At 42.0% G+C, this 18,517-nt stretch overlaps 2 protein-coding genes across 2 annotated transcripts in view; one reads left to right on the top strand and one right to left on the bottom strand.

Moving 5' to 3' along the window:
* Positions 1-399: 399 nt before the first annotated feature.
* On the top strand, positions 400-12,642 carry tgs1 (trimethylguanosine synthase 1). Its single transcript, XM_063460994.1, has 15 exons — positions 400-585; positions 2,132-2,193; positions 2,355-2,479; positions 2,588-2,678; positions 3,467-3,541; positions 4,091-4,594; positions 6,448-6,574; positions 6,681-6,767; positions 7,900-8,056; positions 8,450-8,789; positions 8,869-9,024; positions 10,316-10,462; positions 10,553-10,769; positions 11,908-11,986; positions 12,282-12,642. The coding sequence occupies exons 1-15, from the start codon at positions 473-475 to the stop codon at positions 12,390-12,392; spliced, it is 2,391 nt and encodes a 796-aa protein (XP_063317064.1). The 5' UTR covers positions 400-472; the 3' UTR covers positions 12,393-12,642.
* Positions 12,643-12,733: 91 nt separating this feature from the next.
* The window catches only part of cntnap2b (contactin associated protein 2b), a 52,722-nt gene continuing 46,938 nt past the window's right edge, over positions 12,734-18,517 (bottom strand). Inside the window, exon 25 of the mRNA XM_063460993.1 lies at positions 12,734-15,586. Within this exon, the coding sequence (XP_063317063.1) occupies positions 15,387-15,586 (200 nt within the window). The 3' untranslated portion in view covers positions 12,734-15,386. The remainder of the gene's footprint in view (positions 15,587-18,517) is intronic.

The raw sequence follows: 18,517 nt of genomic DNA, 5'->3' as shown, positions 1-18,517 counted from the left end.
TCTACTCGCTAACAAGAAAGAGTTTCCGGGTCGACTCGTTCGCTTCAAAATAAAAACAAAACTGAATTGCACCAGTTTTCAAACAGTAACTATATACAGTCATAGTTTTGAGAATATAACCCTCAAAAGTAAAAGTGGAAAATGTCAAACGATGCCATTAAATTAAAAAAGCGCAATAAAATCAGTAAAAAATAGTTACATTAATGTAACTATTCGGTTTTCTAAAGCAATTAAAATGAAACAGTTGGTGTTCTAATGACCATGAGATTTAGTGATTTTAAAGGAAAATTTTTGTTAGAATTTTTTTCTATAAAAAACCAAAAAACAAAAACAATTTTGCAACTTTTATTTTGAAAAATAGCGGAAAATCCGCTGTTAGCTTATAGTGCGGAAATAATCCCATGCTGCTTAAAGACGCGAGCAGCTCGTCGGTAAATGAAAGTGTGTTTCTTGTTGTAGCGAGCTAACCGCTATGATGCTGGAAATGAGAAGAGTAGCCCTGGTGGCGGAAATCATCTTCACCAAGAAGGAGTCACTGCAGGAGGAAGAAACGATTCATTGTCGTTGCTCCAGAGCCTTCGTACAGTGAGCCTCCACCACCTTTCCTCTGTCCGCTAGAACTATTCTCATACACGTAATTCATTTGCAGCATGTCGAACAACAGTCTGATCTAAACCGGTGTTTGACATCTCAGCCGGGCTGACATGGCAACCAGCCAGTGTGGATCATTAAAAGACAAAGCAAGAAACGAAATCCAGTCAAATCTTTGAAATTTCGTGTAATAAATGTTGTTTTAATGAATAGCCGATTTACTGTTGTATAACTGACTTGAGTGAAGACAACCACAAACCAGTGTTTTAAAAAGCTACCATATCAATCACAGTTGAATGAATCGCAGTTATTACAAGGCTACTACTGTTACTAGTACACTGGTGTGCTAAACTCCAAAAGAAAAGGTTAGCAGCTGTGTGCTAGTGGCAGTGTGGTATGAGCTGCCGCACCAGGAGAGCTGTTGCCTTGCACACAGAGCGGTGGAAACTTATCATACACTATATTGCCAAACGTATTCACTCATCTGCCTTCACACACATATGAACTTGAGTGACATCCCATGATATTGTCCCACCCTTTGCAGCTATAACAGCTTCAACTCCTCTGGGAAGGCTTTCCACAAGGGCTAGGAGTATGTTTATGGAAGTTTTTACTTTTCTTCTAGAAATGTACTGGTGAGGTCAGACACGGATGTTGGATGAGAAGACCTGGCTCACAGTCTCTGCTCGAATTAATTCATTTTCTGAAAATTCCCATTAGGCTGTCAGAGAGGTGTTTGTGTCAAAAAAAGGTATTTATGAGGAAAATATTGGTGGTTATCAAAACCTGGAGCTTATGAAAGGCAGGAGATTTTTACTTTTCCAGAGTGCTTGTTCTAGGTCTAGTAATAGCAGCATGCTTTACATCACTGCATTCGATGCTTTGCGTGGTGCTTGGTCATGTAAGGTTTGGATTCAGCTGCTCAGCTATGAAAACACGTTCAATGCAGCTGTCTAATCACTGTTCTTCAGCTAATCTGAAGGCCATGTGAAGTTTGGAGTTCTGTAGCAATTGCAAAAGGCTGGTGACGTGTGCACTACGCTCTAGCACTTTGTGGCTGAGATGGTGTCATTCCCACTCACTTCCTCTTTGCTGTAACACCACTAACAGTTGACTGTGAAATATTTAGTTGCGAGGAAATTTCATGACTGCACAGGTAGCATCCTATCACAGTACCACGCTGGAATTCGCCGAGCTCCTAAGAGCAACCCGTTCTTTGACAAATGTTTGTAGAATCAGTCTGCATGCCCAGGTGCTGATTTATACACCTGGATGTGATTGGAACACCTGAATTTAACGATTTAATCAATACTTCTGGCAATATCGTGTGTCATGTCACTCGAATGCTTTGAGTGTTGAATAGGAGTAGAAAAGCTCTGTATGAATGCAAGTATATTACTTTATTTTTTCACAGTCATTTAGATGTTGTTGTTCTCAGTACTCAAAAACCTTGAGTTTTAGTGGATACGCTGATGTATACAGATGCATCTATGGATTTCCTACAGTACATCTGTCCTTTATGTCCATCGCCTCTTTACAGGGATCGAGAGTTGTATCGTTCTGATAACAGACTTCTGCCTGACCTGGAAAACGCTGTAGAAGGTATATCCTATCCTATCATGATATTTAATAGTACTGGGGATTAAAATAATCATCTGTGAAATGTATCAGGCATTGGGGTAGAAGAATGTGGCTCTCTTAACCTCGCTGTACTGTCTAGTTTTAGTTGCCATGATTTAAAAAATACATTTTTTAAATCATAGATGTAGATGATGGTGAAGAGGAGGAAGAGGAGACTGAGGTGGAGGAGCTGGATGAAGAAACTCAGATGATGGCCAGCATGGGCCTGCCTTTAGCCTTTGTGTGCTCCTCTGAGCAGAGGAGAGCAGTAAGTCACACTTCATCTTGGTTTTGTTGTTCTGTGTTATTAAAGTCACCGTTTTTTAAAATGAAAACTAAAAAGCAGTTTTGGTTGTTGTTTTTCGTCGTGTCACAGGGGTGTAGGTCTAACAGGAGTTCCTCAAAATACTGTGAAGAAACAAGTGAAGAAGAGGAAAGTAAAGAAGATCCACAGGCTGATGAAAAAGGTAATGCGATTATCTTATTGCTTTTATTGTTTTTATTATGAGTAATATTACAAAGATTTGTATGAGTTTTTATGTGGTAGAGTATCCACTTTCTCCACGGTCTAACTGATCTCCTTCCATACCTGAGTTTTTGTGTCAGCTACTGCCACAGCTGCACTCGGCTTGTAGATGGTGGAGCTGACAGGTACCATCTGGTACTGGGATTACTGTGACAACATGCACTAGTGAGCTTTCAATGGCAGCATATTAGTGATCAAGAACCTGATCAATATACTGACCTCACAGCCCATTGTTCCCTCAGTGCTGTTAGTTTCAGTCATTGTGCAAAGGTCCTGTTTATAAGGTTAAACACCTGCAGTCAGCTGAGACTGAAGAAGTCACCTGATGAGTGATGAAACGTTTCTCCCACTGAAAACGTCCAGATGAACAGAATCAACTTTTGGGAACACCATCCCACTGTTTTTGTAAATGGGGTTATATTCCACTGTTGGGAACATTTAACATTCAACATGCTAATTAAGGCCTGTTAAATGTTAATGGCGTCTGCGATATAGCTCTTGCACAAACAGACCTTTGGGTCCACACAGCTGAATGTTCCAGACCAGCAAATTCCCAGAAGTTCTCCTTTTAGGTGGTCAGCTTACAGGCTTTTGTTAGCAGCGCATGGCTCCTTACCTTCTTAATTACAATGGAAGCAGTAACAGCATATTTATTGTTTCAGAGTATTGCATATGGTCCTTCTTTTTTCATGCGACTGTGATGTCATGCATGATGTTTTTATGTCATAGTTGATGAGGAGGTGTTTGATCTGCGAGTGGAAGTATCAGGAGGGATCCAAGATGCTGGCTGGGAAGCCTACTGGGGTAAGAATGGTCACATGACGTTTATAGTGAAATGTATGTATTTGTACACAAATGAACTCTGTGAAGACTGTTTTTTTCTAACACTGGACTGTGACACCGGGTTTTGGTAGGAAGACATAGAGATATCATGTTGGGGTGGCTGTGGCTCAGGAAGTAGTGGGTCAACTACCAGTGGCCTCCTCCAGTCTGCTGGGCAAGACTTTTGTCTACTTCTTCATTTAGGAGTAGAAGTTGGCAGGTCATCCAGGTCTTTAGGTCTTTCAGACATGTCTCCTGATGTCGAATTCATTTGTGTCATCTGACTTCATAAATAATTATAACTGTTTATCGTGCTCCTCAGAACCTGCAGAATTCATCCAAAATTTTGATTTCACGCGTCTGTTTAGACCAAAACAGATAGGAAAGCATGGCCGGATTAAAAATAAATACATTTCCCTTGAATTCAGTATCCACTGAAGTTCCACCATATCTTCTTCAGTGTTCATCATGTTCTTTTAATGCAACAATTCTACACATTAAATATTAACTAACGTTTTGACTCTTCTGCAGCACAACAGGGAGAAGCTCTGATGTGGAGCAGCTGGCTGGAGAAGCATTCAGAGGATGAGCTGCCATCTTCAGAAGATCCAGGACTGGCTCCTTGGGACAACCCGGATACAAAAGCTCTCTGGGACAAACACGCTACAGAGACCTACTATTCTTATTGGGAACAGTATTCATACTGGGCGGGACAGGGCTGGACCTTTGAGCAGTCTGCCTGTAATAGGAATGCTGGAGGGGAAGAAGAAACAGGAATCATGGACAGAGGTTTACAGAGCCAATCAGAGAAACAGAGAGACGGCCCTACTGAAGCTGAGAGTAAACACGAAGAAGATGAAGTTTTGCATGTTCTGTTTGGACAGAGCTTCACAATGGAGGCAGATGGACAGTGTGTGGCTGGTTCAGTCATGGTCCAGTCAGAGGGAGTGTCCTGCAGCTCTGATGATGCTTCTGATGATGGGAATAACCGCAAGAGACCAGCTGGCTCTGTACAGCATAACAGCTCTACTACAGGTAGTAATTGTGTGTGTGAGGTGCGACCAAGGCTGCATGATCAGGCAGACTATTTGTCTGCTAAGTTTTAGTCATAAGATTTCTCATTTTTTTCTTTTTCAAGCTCCAAAGCATTTTGAGCAGAACACGTTTCAAAGGAACGAGACACCTGTAACATAAACTAAGGTTCTTCCACTTGGTGCTGGCAATGAGAGACAAGCAATCAAACGCTCAGCTAATTGGGACAACGAGACACTGACCTCAGTGTAGAATGTCTGTCCACCAACATGTTCTGCCTTAATACCACTGTCCAGCAAAGTGTCCAGGGGGACAAGAACAAAGTACGGGTGCCCACAGGAAACTCAAATATTTAATCAAATAAAATCATTTTATAGTATCTTTATTATGCAGCACATATATTTCAGACATATGTCATATGGGCAGCATGGTGGTTCGCACTGTTGCCTCTCAGCAAGTTGCTCTGGCTTCCTCCCACAGTCCAAAGACATGCAGTCAGTGGGGTTGGGTTAATTAGAAACTCTAAACTGGTGTGAATGGTTGTCTGTGTCTATGTGTTTTACTGGCGACCTGTCCAGGCTGTACAGCTGGGATAGGCTCCAGCCCCCCCTACCCTATACACAATAGAAATCAGTTATGTTGAGAAACATTAGCTGTTCGATAGCGTAGGCCAGGGGTCGGCAACCTTTAACACACAGAGAGCCATTTGGACCCAGTTTCCACGGAAAAGAAAATACTGGGAGCCGCAAACACTTTTTGTTTTTTTACCTTTACGCTTTGTATAAACAACAATAATGTGTTGCTTATGAAATCTACAGAGAAAAATACATTTATGTAATAAACACATTTTGAACATTTTGAACTCTTAAAAAATAATAACAAAAAACAAACACAATTAAAAAGCTGAACTTAAATGATCCACGTAACAAACAAACCTGAGCGTGTAGCGGAGCCTCCACCTGAATTTAAAAAATAAATGGGAAAAAGCACTATGTCACTAAACAATGATAAATACATTTTTGCAAAATACCTGCATAAATATTTATTTGACCTGGTTAATGGGACTTCTGCTCCTGAACCTCTGCCCACAGCGTCTGCAAATCGGGGCTGTGAGGCGTGAGCGGTGTGGAGAATAGCTGCTCACATACGTATGTGGATCAGAAGATCGACAAGACTCCAAATGCAGATTTCTTCATGTTTATGTGTCGGGATGGCATTCCATGTTTCAAACACGAGTTTGTCCGGAAGGTTCTCAACATCACTCCATTTGTGATCCTGAACAAGAGTGGCCTTGATGTGAAGTGTGACGCTTATTTTGAGCGTCAAAAAAATAATAAAATATAATTTGATTTTAATGTTTCAAGATCACAATAATCTTCCAATTTAGAACTACAAGTTAAAAAAAAGAACTAAAACAAATATAATACACTTCAATTAAATACTTATAATTTATTTTCCCAAGCCACGTGGAAGTATAATGATGAAATGGCTGCATGTGGCTCTGGAGCCGCGGGTTGCCGACACCTGGCATAGGTCTTCACAACCACTGAAAACAAATGTCTTCAGAAAAGTGGAAGGAGCTCACATCCTGGCAGTGTCAGTCAACCACACAGGAACTTGTTACTTTGGTGGCAATGACTTCAATAACTCAGTGTCACAGAAAATGTGTTTGTGTTTTGCTGTGTATGAAAATGAATCAGAGTCAAAGATTGAATCTTAAGAACTTGTTTGGTTAATCATGTTCTTGTTGATCTGTCCTGTGGCTGTCACCTTATGCAGTTTTTTTCTCCTTTCTTCAATAAATGGATGTGTGGTTGCTTTAGTAAATATGTAGCATTTTGTACATTCTGACACAGGCTTCCAACCGGCTGCTGCCGGGAATAACAGACGGCACGGATCGAGGAATGAAACACCTGATGGAAACGATGATAATGACGATGATGACAAACCACCAGGAAAAGGATGCGTAAAAGTCAAACGGAGGTAAGTTTGATGTCTGTGTTTGTTGAATTTCAGCTTCTATCATGGAGACCGTCATCTCTCCAGCAAGCCCAGGAATAATGTTTCTACTGTTTATCCTTGTTGTCAGTCATGAGCTGGACGTGGACGAGTGCCCACGTCTGACACCCGAGGAAGCTTGGAGTCAGCTTGGCCTCAAACACAACCCAGAGCCTCAGTAAGTGTTCCTCTGCTCCTTTGGGAATCTTGTCTCGGTCATGTCTGCCGACTCCAACTCAGATACCTTGTGATTGGTCGTTTATGTTGTTTATGATAGAAATATAAAACATGCAAAACAAAAACACTCAGATGAAAACATTTCAACTTGATTATTAGAAACTGGCCAAAAGCTGAAATTGTTATTCAGTCGCATGTCCTGCTTTGTTTGTGGTAGGTCACAAGTCCTCAGTGACTACATTTTACCTGCTAAAATAAATAATGGTCTTCTAGGCAGAGACAATAAAATAAGAAAGGCTTAATGTATCCCAATGAGATTAAAAAATATAATATATTAGTTCCAAAAAGATAAGATTGGTAAAACAAAACACAGTCGGGGTAAAAAAGTAATAAAGGACAAAAAATATTCATCATTGAATTTTAGATGGTTAAGGAACCCATTTCCTCATAAAACAGGGAAAGTTAACTGAAATAAACATATGAGCCAGGATGGGTCCAACTTCACTGAACTATCACCAAATCAGATTAACTGTCGCCTCAAAGTTTATATTGTAAGGTACAGACCCTGCAATGATACAAGGAAGACCCCAACAATCAGACCGACAGCTACGAGCAGCTCTGGGCAACAGTGGGAAGGAAAAACCATTTTAACAGGAAGAAACTCCCAGTATCTTCTGCGACTGGTTCAGGTTGAGGGGAGAAAGACACTGTGGAAGTGTGGAACGACTTTTCCCAACGGACCTTTCACAGCAGGGAAAGCACAGGACGAGTGATTGTCATTGTAGTACACAGGAGATGTTCGGTGTTTGTGCATGGTGGTAATGTGGCACTGTTTGCTGGGATTTTTAACAGCACTGATTCTTCATTACTAGACAAACGTCTGACATGAAAGCTGTTAACCTCAGCAAACCAACATCTAGAACGCAAAAAGCCTGCAAGGCAGCGAATGCTGCAAATTGACAGTTTTTATGCTTTAAGTAAGTGTTGCAGGTATCGGCTCTATTGAAATGAATGAACCCAGCCTACTTTGGAGCCCTGTTTCTCAGGCTTTTTAGAAACACAAAGGTTTATGTGAGCGCGGCTGTTTGAGTGTAAAAAATGTTTTTAAATGTCTAAATGTGTTCATGTCTCAGGTTCAACAGTGTGTTAAGCTTCAAAGGAAGCTCAGCTTCAGAGTGTCAGAGGCAGCGATGGACCAAGAGAAAAATCAGCAGCACCAACAAACGCACCAGGTTCTCAAAGATGGGCAGAGACAGCACACATCCACAGACCAGCACCTCCCTTTGTAAGGTACGACCTGTAACGTGCTGAAGAGTGTACATGTTCTTAAGACTGAGCACAGCAAACAAATCTGATGTAACCTGTCCCTGATCAGCTAGGACAGATTAGATGGTTTCAGTTTTGTGAACATAAAAGATGACCCCAGAATCTCAATAAGTCCTCAGACGTTAGAAAGAAGGCTGGAGTAACAGCTGAAAGGAAGCATCACAGTGGAAATCACTGAAAGTCACGTCCTTTATCTGTTATCCTGGCATGTCCGTGGACGTGGGATAATGTGGACGTAGATTAAAAGCATGGAGGACTGGAACAGGTTAGATAGCAGGAAGTCGAGCAGCACAATAGAACTTTGTTTGTTTGGACGTTACACAGAACGCTAATGAAAAAAGTCTTTGTGTTTCACAGGTTCAAAGTTTCCTTGAACAGGTCCAGCGAGAGAGCGAGTGTGACCAGAGTGAGGTGGACAGAGAGAGACACCCTGAGGACAAGCCTCCATTTTTAAGAGAAGCTCAAGAAGAAAAAGACGGGAGGAAAAAGGAGGTGAAGAATTCTGCATCCAGTTTAGATGCAGAGGGCAGCAGTTACACTCACCCCAGCATCACCTTCAACTCTGTCACAGAGCCTGAGGAGAGTGACGTGGAGGAGAGAGAGGAGCAGCCGGGGAGACACTTACCCTGTCTTCAGATTCCTGACTTTCTCCTGCCTGATGAGCCTGAAGTTCACAGTGAATCTGCTGCTAAATCAGGTTGTTCATACATAGTAAGGTTATGCTTTTAAAAAGAAGTGAACAAAAAACTAACTGCCTAATATTTATGTCTGTGTAGAATTAAGTGTGAAAGACACAAAAACACCAAAGAAGAAGAAGAAGAAGAAGCAGCAGGTACCAGCAGAGATGGCAGCTGAACCACAGCTGGCTAAATACTGGGCTCAGCGCTACAGACTCTTCTCTCGCTTTGATGAAGGGATCAGACTGGACCGAGGTCAGTCTGCACACTGCAGTTATGTCACATTATTCCAGTGGTATCAACAACATGTGAGTCATATTTAACCTTTAAATGATTGAGAGCCGGCTCCACATTACAGTTCAGTTCATTTCAGTGTTCTCTATCCTGGGGATTTACTCACCTGGATGACTGAGCATGCATCCAGGTGAGTAAACGCTCCAAAAAACTAAGATCATTTTTATAAACTACATTTAAAGAAGTGTTTGATTATTATTTTATTAGGCCCTGAGAAGTGTCAGTGACTGGCAGCAACACTGATTTTCATGCATTTTTATTTTTTCTGTAATGTCAGATTTAAAAAAACAAAACAAAAACCTGACACTCGTGATGTCAGCTTCCCAGCAGCTGCTGTATAACTATTATATAGTAATATTGTTTTTACACTTGATGATTCAGTGTTACTCATCGTTTACTGTCACTGAATTAGCTTATAACTAACTTATAACTATAACTTATAACTCAGAGTGCAAAGTACAGTAATAAGTCATGGGGCAGCAGTCTGAGCAGGAAACCAGACCTGCCTCTCCCCGCCCACCTCCTCCAGCGTGTCTGGAGAAACATCGAGACATTTACAGGCCAGCCAAAAAATATAATCTCGAGAAATACCAACGACTAGTTTTACTGATGAGTGACGATAGCGACTATTAGTCATCTAGTCGCACACATTACTACTACGAAGCTCGTTCAACCTTTGGTTTAGAACTAAAGAAGCTTTGTGGAAGAGACGTGAAACAAAGTCCAGTCGCTTTCTAGCCAAGCTCCTTAGACAAAAACAGTAACTGAGAACATTAAACTCAGGCTGCTACACTGTGGAATAGATCTATACAGATCAAGAAATCAAGAACCAGACACATGGCTTAGTAAGGAAGGATAAGAAGGAGAAAACTCTGAGGGTTTTAGAAAAACTCTCAAAATATAAAGACTTTGAAATTGAGAACAGCATCAGCGGTGAGGTAACACAGCATCCAGCAGCTGCAGAAGATCCTCCTTCTGGGCTCTGCTCATATACTGAGGAGAACCACCCTCATGGTAGCCTTATCATTTCCTTTGGGATTAATAAAGTTTTCTGATTCCGATGTTCAACAAGTACCTTGAATAGTAGTTGTGATTTGGCGCTATATAACTAACATTGTATTGAATTAAACTGAGAAGGAATGGGTGATGAATACAACAGGATGTTTGCCAGCGTCTCATTGCAGGGTTTAGGATTTCACAGCATGAAAGCTGTTCAGGTTGTCTCACACACACGTTAATAATCCCGTTTCAGAGGGCTGGTTCTCTGTGACTCCAGAGAGAATCGCTGAGCACATTGCTCTCAGGGTAGAGCACAGTTTCTCTGAGTCTCAGCTGGTCATAGACGCCTTCTGTGGTGTAGGAGGAAACGCCATCCAGTTTGCCCTCACTGGAAAGAGAGGTAAGTGTTTATAAGTTCATAAGATGTATTTAGAAATGTTGAAAGCAGCACACTGAGCTCACAGTCCTCTGTGTCATGTTTCTCTCTCAGTCTTAGCCGTTGATATCGATCCAGTGCGGCTGGACATGGCTCGGCACAATGCTGCAGTTTACAGTGTGGCCCATCGAATTGACTTCATACAAGGGGACTTCCTTCAGCTGGCCCCCCATCTCCACGCTGATGTGGTCTTCCTGTCACCACCGTGGGGAGGACCTGACTACCTAACTGCTGAGGTGTTCGACATCAGGACCATGATGGAGCCTGATGGATATCCTTTGATGAGGAAGTAGAAGGATGTTAGTGACTTACAGGATTCATTTGCAGGAGGAGGGACCGAAAACTGAAAGGAGAAAATTACAGCTTAGCTTTGAAAAATGTTTTTGCTTTTTCAATTTTACAGAAGACAGGTCCGTCAGGAGTCATCTGTTCATCTGTTAGTATAATAACGTGCAAAAGCCCCCCCTCACTTTTTTATATTTTGTTTCCAATCAGTCAGACTTTCTTGTAATTTTTGAACAGTTTTCTAGCTTTTAGTTTTTAGACATTGGCTGCTTTCACATTCAGTTGCAGTTCAGTCCTTATCTCAGCTGCAAACATCACACTGACAGTCATGTGGCACAGACACCCAAGTTTTTAATACATCGACTTGAGGTGGTGTAGGATTTTTTACACTGAGTCCTTAAAGAATCTGAGGAATTTGAGTGGGAAACAAAACGAGAAGTGCCAGGGCTAAAAATATCTACAGCGGGTTGTCTGAAGGTCATGTACCAAAGAAAGAGGAAAGAGATCCAGCAAAGACTGACAGAGGACCTCATGAATACAGAGAAAACCCCACAATCAGACGAGCAGCTATGAGCAAGCACTTTGGTGACAGTGGGAAGGAAAAACTCCTTTTTAACAGGAAGAAACCTCCAGCAGAACCCAGGGAGGGGCGGGGCCATCTGCTGCGTCTGCTCCTGCAGCTGATTCCCCTTACTGAAGTCAGAAATGGTCTCAGTGGAAGGATGGTAGTGAAGAAGCCATGGTTCTATTTTCCATTTTCACGAGGGATGGCTCAGGACTGTATCACGTTGTTACCAAGTTACTGCAAACATTACCAAACCAATGTGCAAGAACTGAATAGAGGCAAAAGGAAGATATATTATATTTTGGTGCAAATAAATAAAATATTTATATTTGTGGAATATATGTGCTCTCAGAGGGCTACATCACAACTACAGTCGCCTCCAAGTGCTTTATATTGTAAGACAGTCCTTACAATTTACCCCATTAAAGGTCAACTTTATTTCAGGCACTTTGCAGTTTCAGTATGCAATTAATACAATCAGTCACATCTGTTTAATCTGAAATTTAAATAGAAAGTTTCTTTTTTTGAACATACAGTTTTCATCCTTAACACTCGGCACATTTGAGATTTTCCGCCTGGCCAAACTGATATCAGACAACATAGTGTACTTTCTTCCCCGCAATGTTGACATGGATCAGGTCAGTGTGTTCAGAATTTCTCAAACATGTAATGTAATCTGTACTTTGGTATATTTAGTGTGACCGTGGATGTCTGAATGTTCATTTCTGGTTTTAAACATTTCTGAGCAGACTGAGGTTCTTTTCATGTTCCACTGGACTGCCAACGCCGCGGTGGGATATGTCTCGTTCTTTATGTACTACCCAGACTCTTATACTTGTAATGAGTATTTTATTGTAGTAATATGTGTTTGCTTTGGTCAGTTTGTGTTGGGACTGTCTTACTGAAGTCTTGTCTCTTTTCACTTTGCTACAGGTGGCCTCTTTAGCCGGCCCAGGAGGGAAGGTGGAGGTCGAGCAGAACTTCCTCAACAACAAGCTGAAGACAGTGACTGCTTACTTTGGCAGCTTGATAAACCCGGGCTAAGCCATGCACCAGTACGAGCTCCCATGAAGGAGAACAGACCAAACATCAGTTTCTGCTGTTTGTCATCATTTCTGTTCCAGATTACTGAACCACATTCACACAGGATTTTATTCACTCTACAGATCAGCCTAGCCTAGCTTACCCACCTGGCATTTTATTTGCAGGTGATTTTTTTATGGTTTATAATATCTGTTTATATTTTGTCCTTTTATTATACATTTGAGCCTAATAAAATGTTTTTCTTATTGTTTTTATGCAATGTTTTGGTACATTTTAGTTTAAGACGGGTAGATGACAAAGACATTAACTACATCAGCAGCAGATTTATTGACACCTGCACAGCAAAACTGTCTTTTAGCGTTAAAAAGCTGTTTTATGTATTTGCTAAAGAGGTGCAGTGTGGGGGAAAAAGCTTTGATAGCTGCCACTAGGATGGTAACCTGACTGGTTCTGATATAGCACCTTTCTGGCGTAGAATTTTGAAATTGATACCACGGGTGTGTCTACTGCAAATCTTGGACGATTTCAAATCCTGGAGATAAAGTTTTTTGACATCTCGTTGTGATGTAGGATTTAGAGTTTGATACAGTAGGTGTGTCTACTAGGAGGCAGAGGGGTAGCACTAGCAGTTGCTGGCATTCACACTCCAATGGACGCATCAGAGCATCTTGCATCTTACAAACTGCAGCAGTCAGGGATCAAACTACCAACCTTACATCCTGAGCTACGGCTTTGGGGTGAGGGACACAAGATCCATACTACAATATGTTTATTTTACAGTGACCTGATGCAATTAAAATTGCAATTATGTATCCATGTAACTATTTTCATAAGTATTCAATTTCATTCAGTTTTTTTATATAGTGACAAAGCACAAGAGTCACTTCAAGGGCCTTTATAGAGTGAAGACTCATCGTGATGAAAGTGCGTTTTGTAAAAACTGAAATATCATTGAGGGTATGAGTCATACTTGTATTTTACAGGCTGCTCCAAGAGGCATTATAGTTTCAAGCACAAAGAATGAGAAATCAGCTATAAATGATAATCATTTATACACAGAACAATGAAGAAAAAGCAATGTGATGCTACAGTGGTTCATCAACAGAAACGTGTCATTCAGTGACAAATGGCATGCCAATACATCTCAATGCAGTCAAATGAATACAAATGCAGTACAATCAAATGTCAAGTGTAAGCCATTAGCTTGTGACGGACAAACATTCCTTTGTAGAAACATATTTCCAGATAAAAGAAACAAAAAGACTCTTATCACCAGCTTGAATCCAGTCAGCGTAGCTGCTCTACTGGAAGGAGCAGCTCTCAGTATGATCTGACCTGTTATTCTAGCTTCAGGGACACAGAGGAGAAAACAACACCTCTGAAAGACTGTGCTAAATGAAAATAAGGATTTCTCTGTGAGTGTGGAAAATGTCCTGCTGCCAAAATATGACCAGTTGCTTGTTTGATGATGAGTATCTGCTTCATGTCACATTCATCTACTACAGAGAGGGTGTTTAAATGTGTGTAACCTTGGAGTCGACCACAAAGAATGAAACCAACTCTGCAGCCTAGTTCAGTCACAGCAAGTCAGCAAAAGCAGCTCTCCACAAGGGCTTTTGTTCTCAACTGCTGTTCACCTGAACTTGTGTAAGCTAGCGTGATGAAACCGTTCTGCTGTCAGTCCACTCTATCTTTTATTACAGGGAGGGCTCATTGATATAATAATTCTTAACACTGTGCAAAATTGAATATTATCCAAGATAAGAGTTCTTTCCTGATCCATGAACCCAGTGCAGTGTTATGAAGGCTGCTGCTTTTTCCTACTTTTGCTCTTTATTTGACCTCAGATTCAATGTGGACATATTGCAGATCTGCCACCAGCTTGCGAGAAAGTTTTGTGTCACACATATTACCTTCAGCATATGAAGGTAATGAAGGGGGTGCTGTTAGAGTCACAGTTTAGTCTAGATTGTGGAGTTTGTGGCTAGCTCTCAGCAGCTGACAGTGAATACATCTGCCAGCTTTGGGAGCTGTTGGAAGGTATTTGGTTCACTTTAGGGAAGTTGGACTCACTAATATAAACTTAATCCTGCCTCACTGTGGATTTGAAGGTTCATGTAAAGTTTAATAAAGTTATTTATTTATTATGTTTTTGTAGTCTGGCCGCTTAAGACAAGCTGAGTGTGTTTCCTGAACTCACGGCAAAAAAAGGAAAGTACAAGTATCAAGAAGTCTTTGAAAGACACATTCAGATGCAGAAATCAACAGAAGCTCGGAGTTCAGATGATGCAAACAATGTCATGGCTACATCTCCTTTACAGACAAGCAAGCCAGCTAGTGCATGCACGTGCGTGTGTCGCGCACACACACACACACACCATAGTTTTTAGTCTGAGAACCAAAATTAAACTACCAACATACAGAATAAATTATTTTATAAAAATAAGGCAAATTATAACGTATCACACTTAATATACAAAAACACTCTAGAATTGTTTACTTTCGCTATATGCACAAAGGCTTATTGGGACTAATTCATAATTATTATAATTCATGCCAAAGTTCTTAAAGTCAAAGTACCAGAAGTAAAGCACAAACACATGAAATAAAAACACAAAGAAAATTAAGAATAAATAATATAAACATTTGAAAAAATATAATATCAATAAATAAATACATTACATACTGAAATCAAAGTCAGAGCGATATATATAAAAATATAAGATAAAAGCAAATGAACATACTGACTGATCCAAGGCCTGAAACTTTATGGCACCGTACACTGAAGGCTGTCATTCCATCATATGAATCACTCCACACTGTCGCTGCCAGGCACTTCTGCGCCCTGTGCTTTAATACCCAAGCTAAAATACCAATGGTTTCCACTGTCTCTAAAGTCCTCAGCACATCCTCCAGGGTTAGTAGGTCGTCACCTCCAGCTACTCCCTATGCCTGCAAAACTACATCCTAACGTGTGTCCATATCGACGAGGGTTCAGATGAACCACTCTTTCTTGCTCTCATCAATGGTTTCGGTGAAGGCCGGATCGTTGACAATGATCGCTGCGTCGGCACAGTCTGCTGACTCGGCTCCCTTTGCCTCATTAGTGTGGTAGGAGCCTTTGTGACGAAACATGTGACGGATCACAAACACCATGATGCACAGGACGCTGAAGATCACCATGGAGATGATTCCTGGAAGAAAGCATGAGCAACACAGTGAGCACTTTCTTTAACACAGTGAACTTCAAGTATATTTGATGCAGCATTTGAAGAACGGACTGAAGACAAAGTCCAAAAAACAGCATTGTTCCTTATGTTACAAATCTGCCGTCTTTGAACCGAGATAGTCATTTTTAATGGCATGCTAACATTGCCAGAAATGATAAAACTGGTAAGCAATGAGCATTTTGGAAAATGGCTGACTGAGGACCAGTTGCGGTTCCAGCAACCAAAGATGGAATTAAGGTTAAGAGATCCATTGTCTTCCACTTATCCTTCTCAGGGTTGTGGAGGGGGGTTGCCCTATGGTTCATACCATAGGGCAAGATGCGGGGGACACCCTGGACAGGTCGCCAATCTGTCTCAGGGCTAACACATAGAGACACACAACCATTCACGCTCACATTTACACCTACAAGCGATTTAGAATCACCATAACTGGTGAATATTTTGCAGTTTTGTTTCCTGATTATTACAGAAAACTACCACAGCTGTTTCCTGATAATAATCACTTTTTAAGTTAGCTTTAATAGCTTAATAATGTGTTATTAAATGGAAACAGGCAGTATTACATTTTGCAGCTCTCTTTCCTGCTTATTACACAGATGCTACCACGGGTAACTGAGTGGTAATAACTTAGAAGTTAACACATTATTACAATCCTCTTCCTTCCTTGTTACCCTACTATTACCACTTTATTACTGAGCTGTATTTCCATATTGTTACCCCTAGTTTTTGGGCTCTTATTAGCCTATAACATATATTTCAGAGTACTATTACTCAACTTTAACCACTGTTACTACCATGATATTACTTGGCTATTTAGTGGCTATTACTTTGGTAATTGCATAGTAATAACTTTGAAACACATTGCACTCGTTTCCCCCTTGTTACCCTACTATTACCACTTTATTACAGAGAAAGTGTAAAAAGTGCTACCCTTTATTCTTAATTCTTAATCAAAGACGTATAAATCTTACTTCCGGCGCCCCCCGTGTGCGGCAGCCTGTTACAGCAGCTCTGCTCATTCCGAGTTTCTTTCTTTCTTATCTTTTCTTCTCGTAATTTTTCTATAACTAACGTATTAGTAATTAGACTCTGCAACCATGTTCTACCGTTTTGTGCTAGTTCTGGTCGTTTTTCTTAGTTTTTTTCTACTTTTTTCACCCGTGTGTGGGGACCCAGAGCAGGGATCCTTTGTTTACAGTAAGGATCAGCTGTTAGCGCTGCGTCCCACAGCAGTACTGCCGGCGAACAGACCCGACATTCCCAGCGAGCTGAGGAGGAAAAGACGGGGGTGTCGTGCTGGGAAGGAGCGCCGTCTCCTTGTTATCGACCATCTCTTCCTTCTGTAATTATTGGAAATGTACGGTCTTTGCACAATAAATTGGATGAGCTCACGTCGCTAACCTGGTCACAGAGGGAGTACCGGCAATGTAGCATCATGATGCTAACGGAGTCGTGGCTAACACCGCTAACTCCGGACACGAGCGTGACACTACCGGGATTCCAGCTGCTGCGAGCGGACAGGACGAGAGAGAGCGGTAAGAGGAAAGGAGGGGGACTGGCAGTGTTTGTGAATGACAGATGGTGTAACCCTGGGCACATCACTGTGAAAGAACAACTCTGCAGCAGAGACATTGAGCTGTTAGCCGTTAGCATGCGTCCGTACTACCTGCCCCGGGAATTCTCGCATGTTATCGCGATAACAGCGTATGTCCCCCCCTCGGCCAACGCGGATGCAGCCTGTGACACTCTCCACTCAGTGGTCAGCAGACTGCAAACACAATCTCCGAGAGCCCTCCTCATAATATCAGGGGACTTTAATCATGCCTCACTGGACTCCACACTGCCCACCTTCACCCAGTATGTGACCTGCCCAACCAGAGACAATAAAACACTGGACTTACTGTATGCCAATGCTGAAGAGGCATACAGTTCATCACCTCTCCCTCCACTGGGCAGATCTGATCACAACCTGGTGCACCTTGTCCCTGTGTATGAGCCCTTAGTGCGCAGGGAGCCACCAGCCACCCGCACAGTGCAGAGATGGTCGGAGGAGAGCGAGGAGGCTCTTAAGGATTGTTTTGAGTCGACTGTGTGGGAGGTGATCTGTGACGACCACGGAGAGGACATCGACAGCCTTACTACATGCATTACGGACTATATTAATTTCTGTGTGGATAACACCATACCTACCAGGACTGTACGGTGTTTCTCCAACAACAAACCTTGGATTACCCCAGAAATTAAAGCTGTCCTCAAGCAGAAGAGGAGGGCCTTCAAATCCAAAGACAAAGAGGAGTTGAAAAGGGTGCAGAGAGAGTTGAGGGGACTGATAAGGAATGGGAAGGATAGCTACAGGCAGAAGATGGAGAACCAGCTTCAGCAAAATAACGTTGGTGAAGTCTGGAGAGGCCTCAGAACCATCTCGGGCCACAAACATCAGAACTCTCTGCCTGGGAGGGATGTGAGGTGGGCAAATGAACTGAATCATTTCTTCAACAGATTTGATTCAGCCATGAGGCAGTCTCCAACATCGGCTGCAGACTCACCCACCCCCACTGCTGCTGTTCCACCTCTGACACCTCAGACACTTCACACCTCCTCTATTCACCCTGCTCACTCCTCCCCACCCCCAACAACAGCATCCAATACACAATCAACACAAGGCTCCAGACTGTCTCTCTCAACCACCCAGGTTAGGAGGGAACTGAGGAGGATTAATGGCAAGAAGGCAGCGGGTCCAGATGGCATCAGCTCGAGGGTCGTCAGGTCCTGCGCGGACCAACTGTGTGGTGTGATGGAGCACCTCTTCAACCTGAGCCTGAGGCTGGGAAGAGTCCCACAGCTCTGGAAAACCTCCTGTGTTGTTCCAGTGCCAAAGACTTCACGCCCCAAGGA

Source organism: Pelmatolapia mariae, linkage group LG18 (genome assembly GCF_036321145.2).
Source record: "Pelmatolapia mariae isolate MD_Pm_ZW linkage group LG18, Pm_UMD_F_2, whole genome shotgun sequence".
Classification (NCBI taxonomy): domain Eukaryota; kingdom Metazoa; phylum Chordata; class Actinopteri; order Cichliformes; family Cichlidae; genus Pelmatolapia; species Pelmatolapia mariae.
The sequence above is the reverse complement of the archived record's forward strand: the minus strand, read 5'-3'. Positions and strand labels throughout refer to the sequence as shown.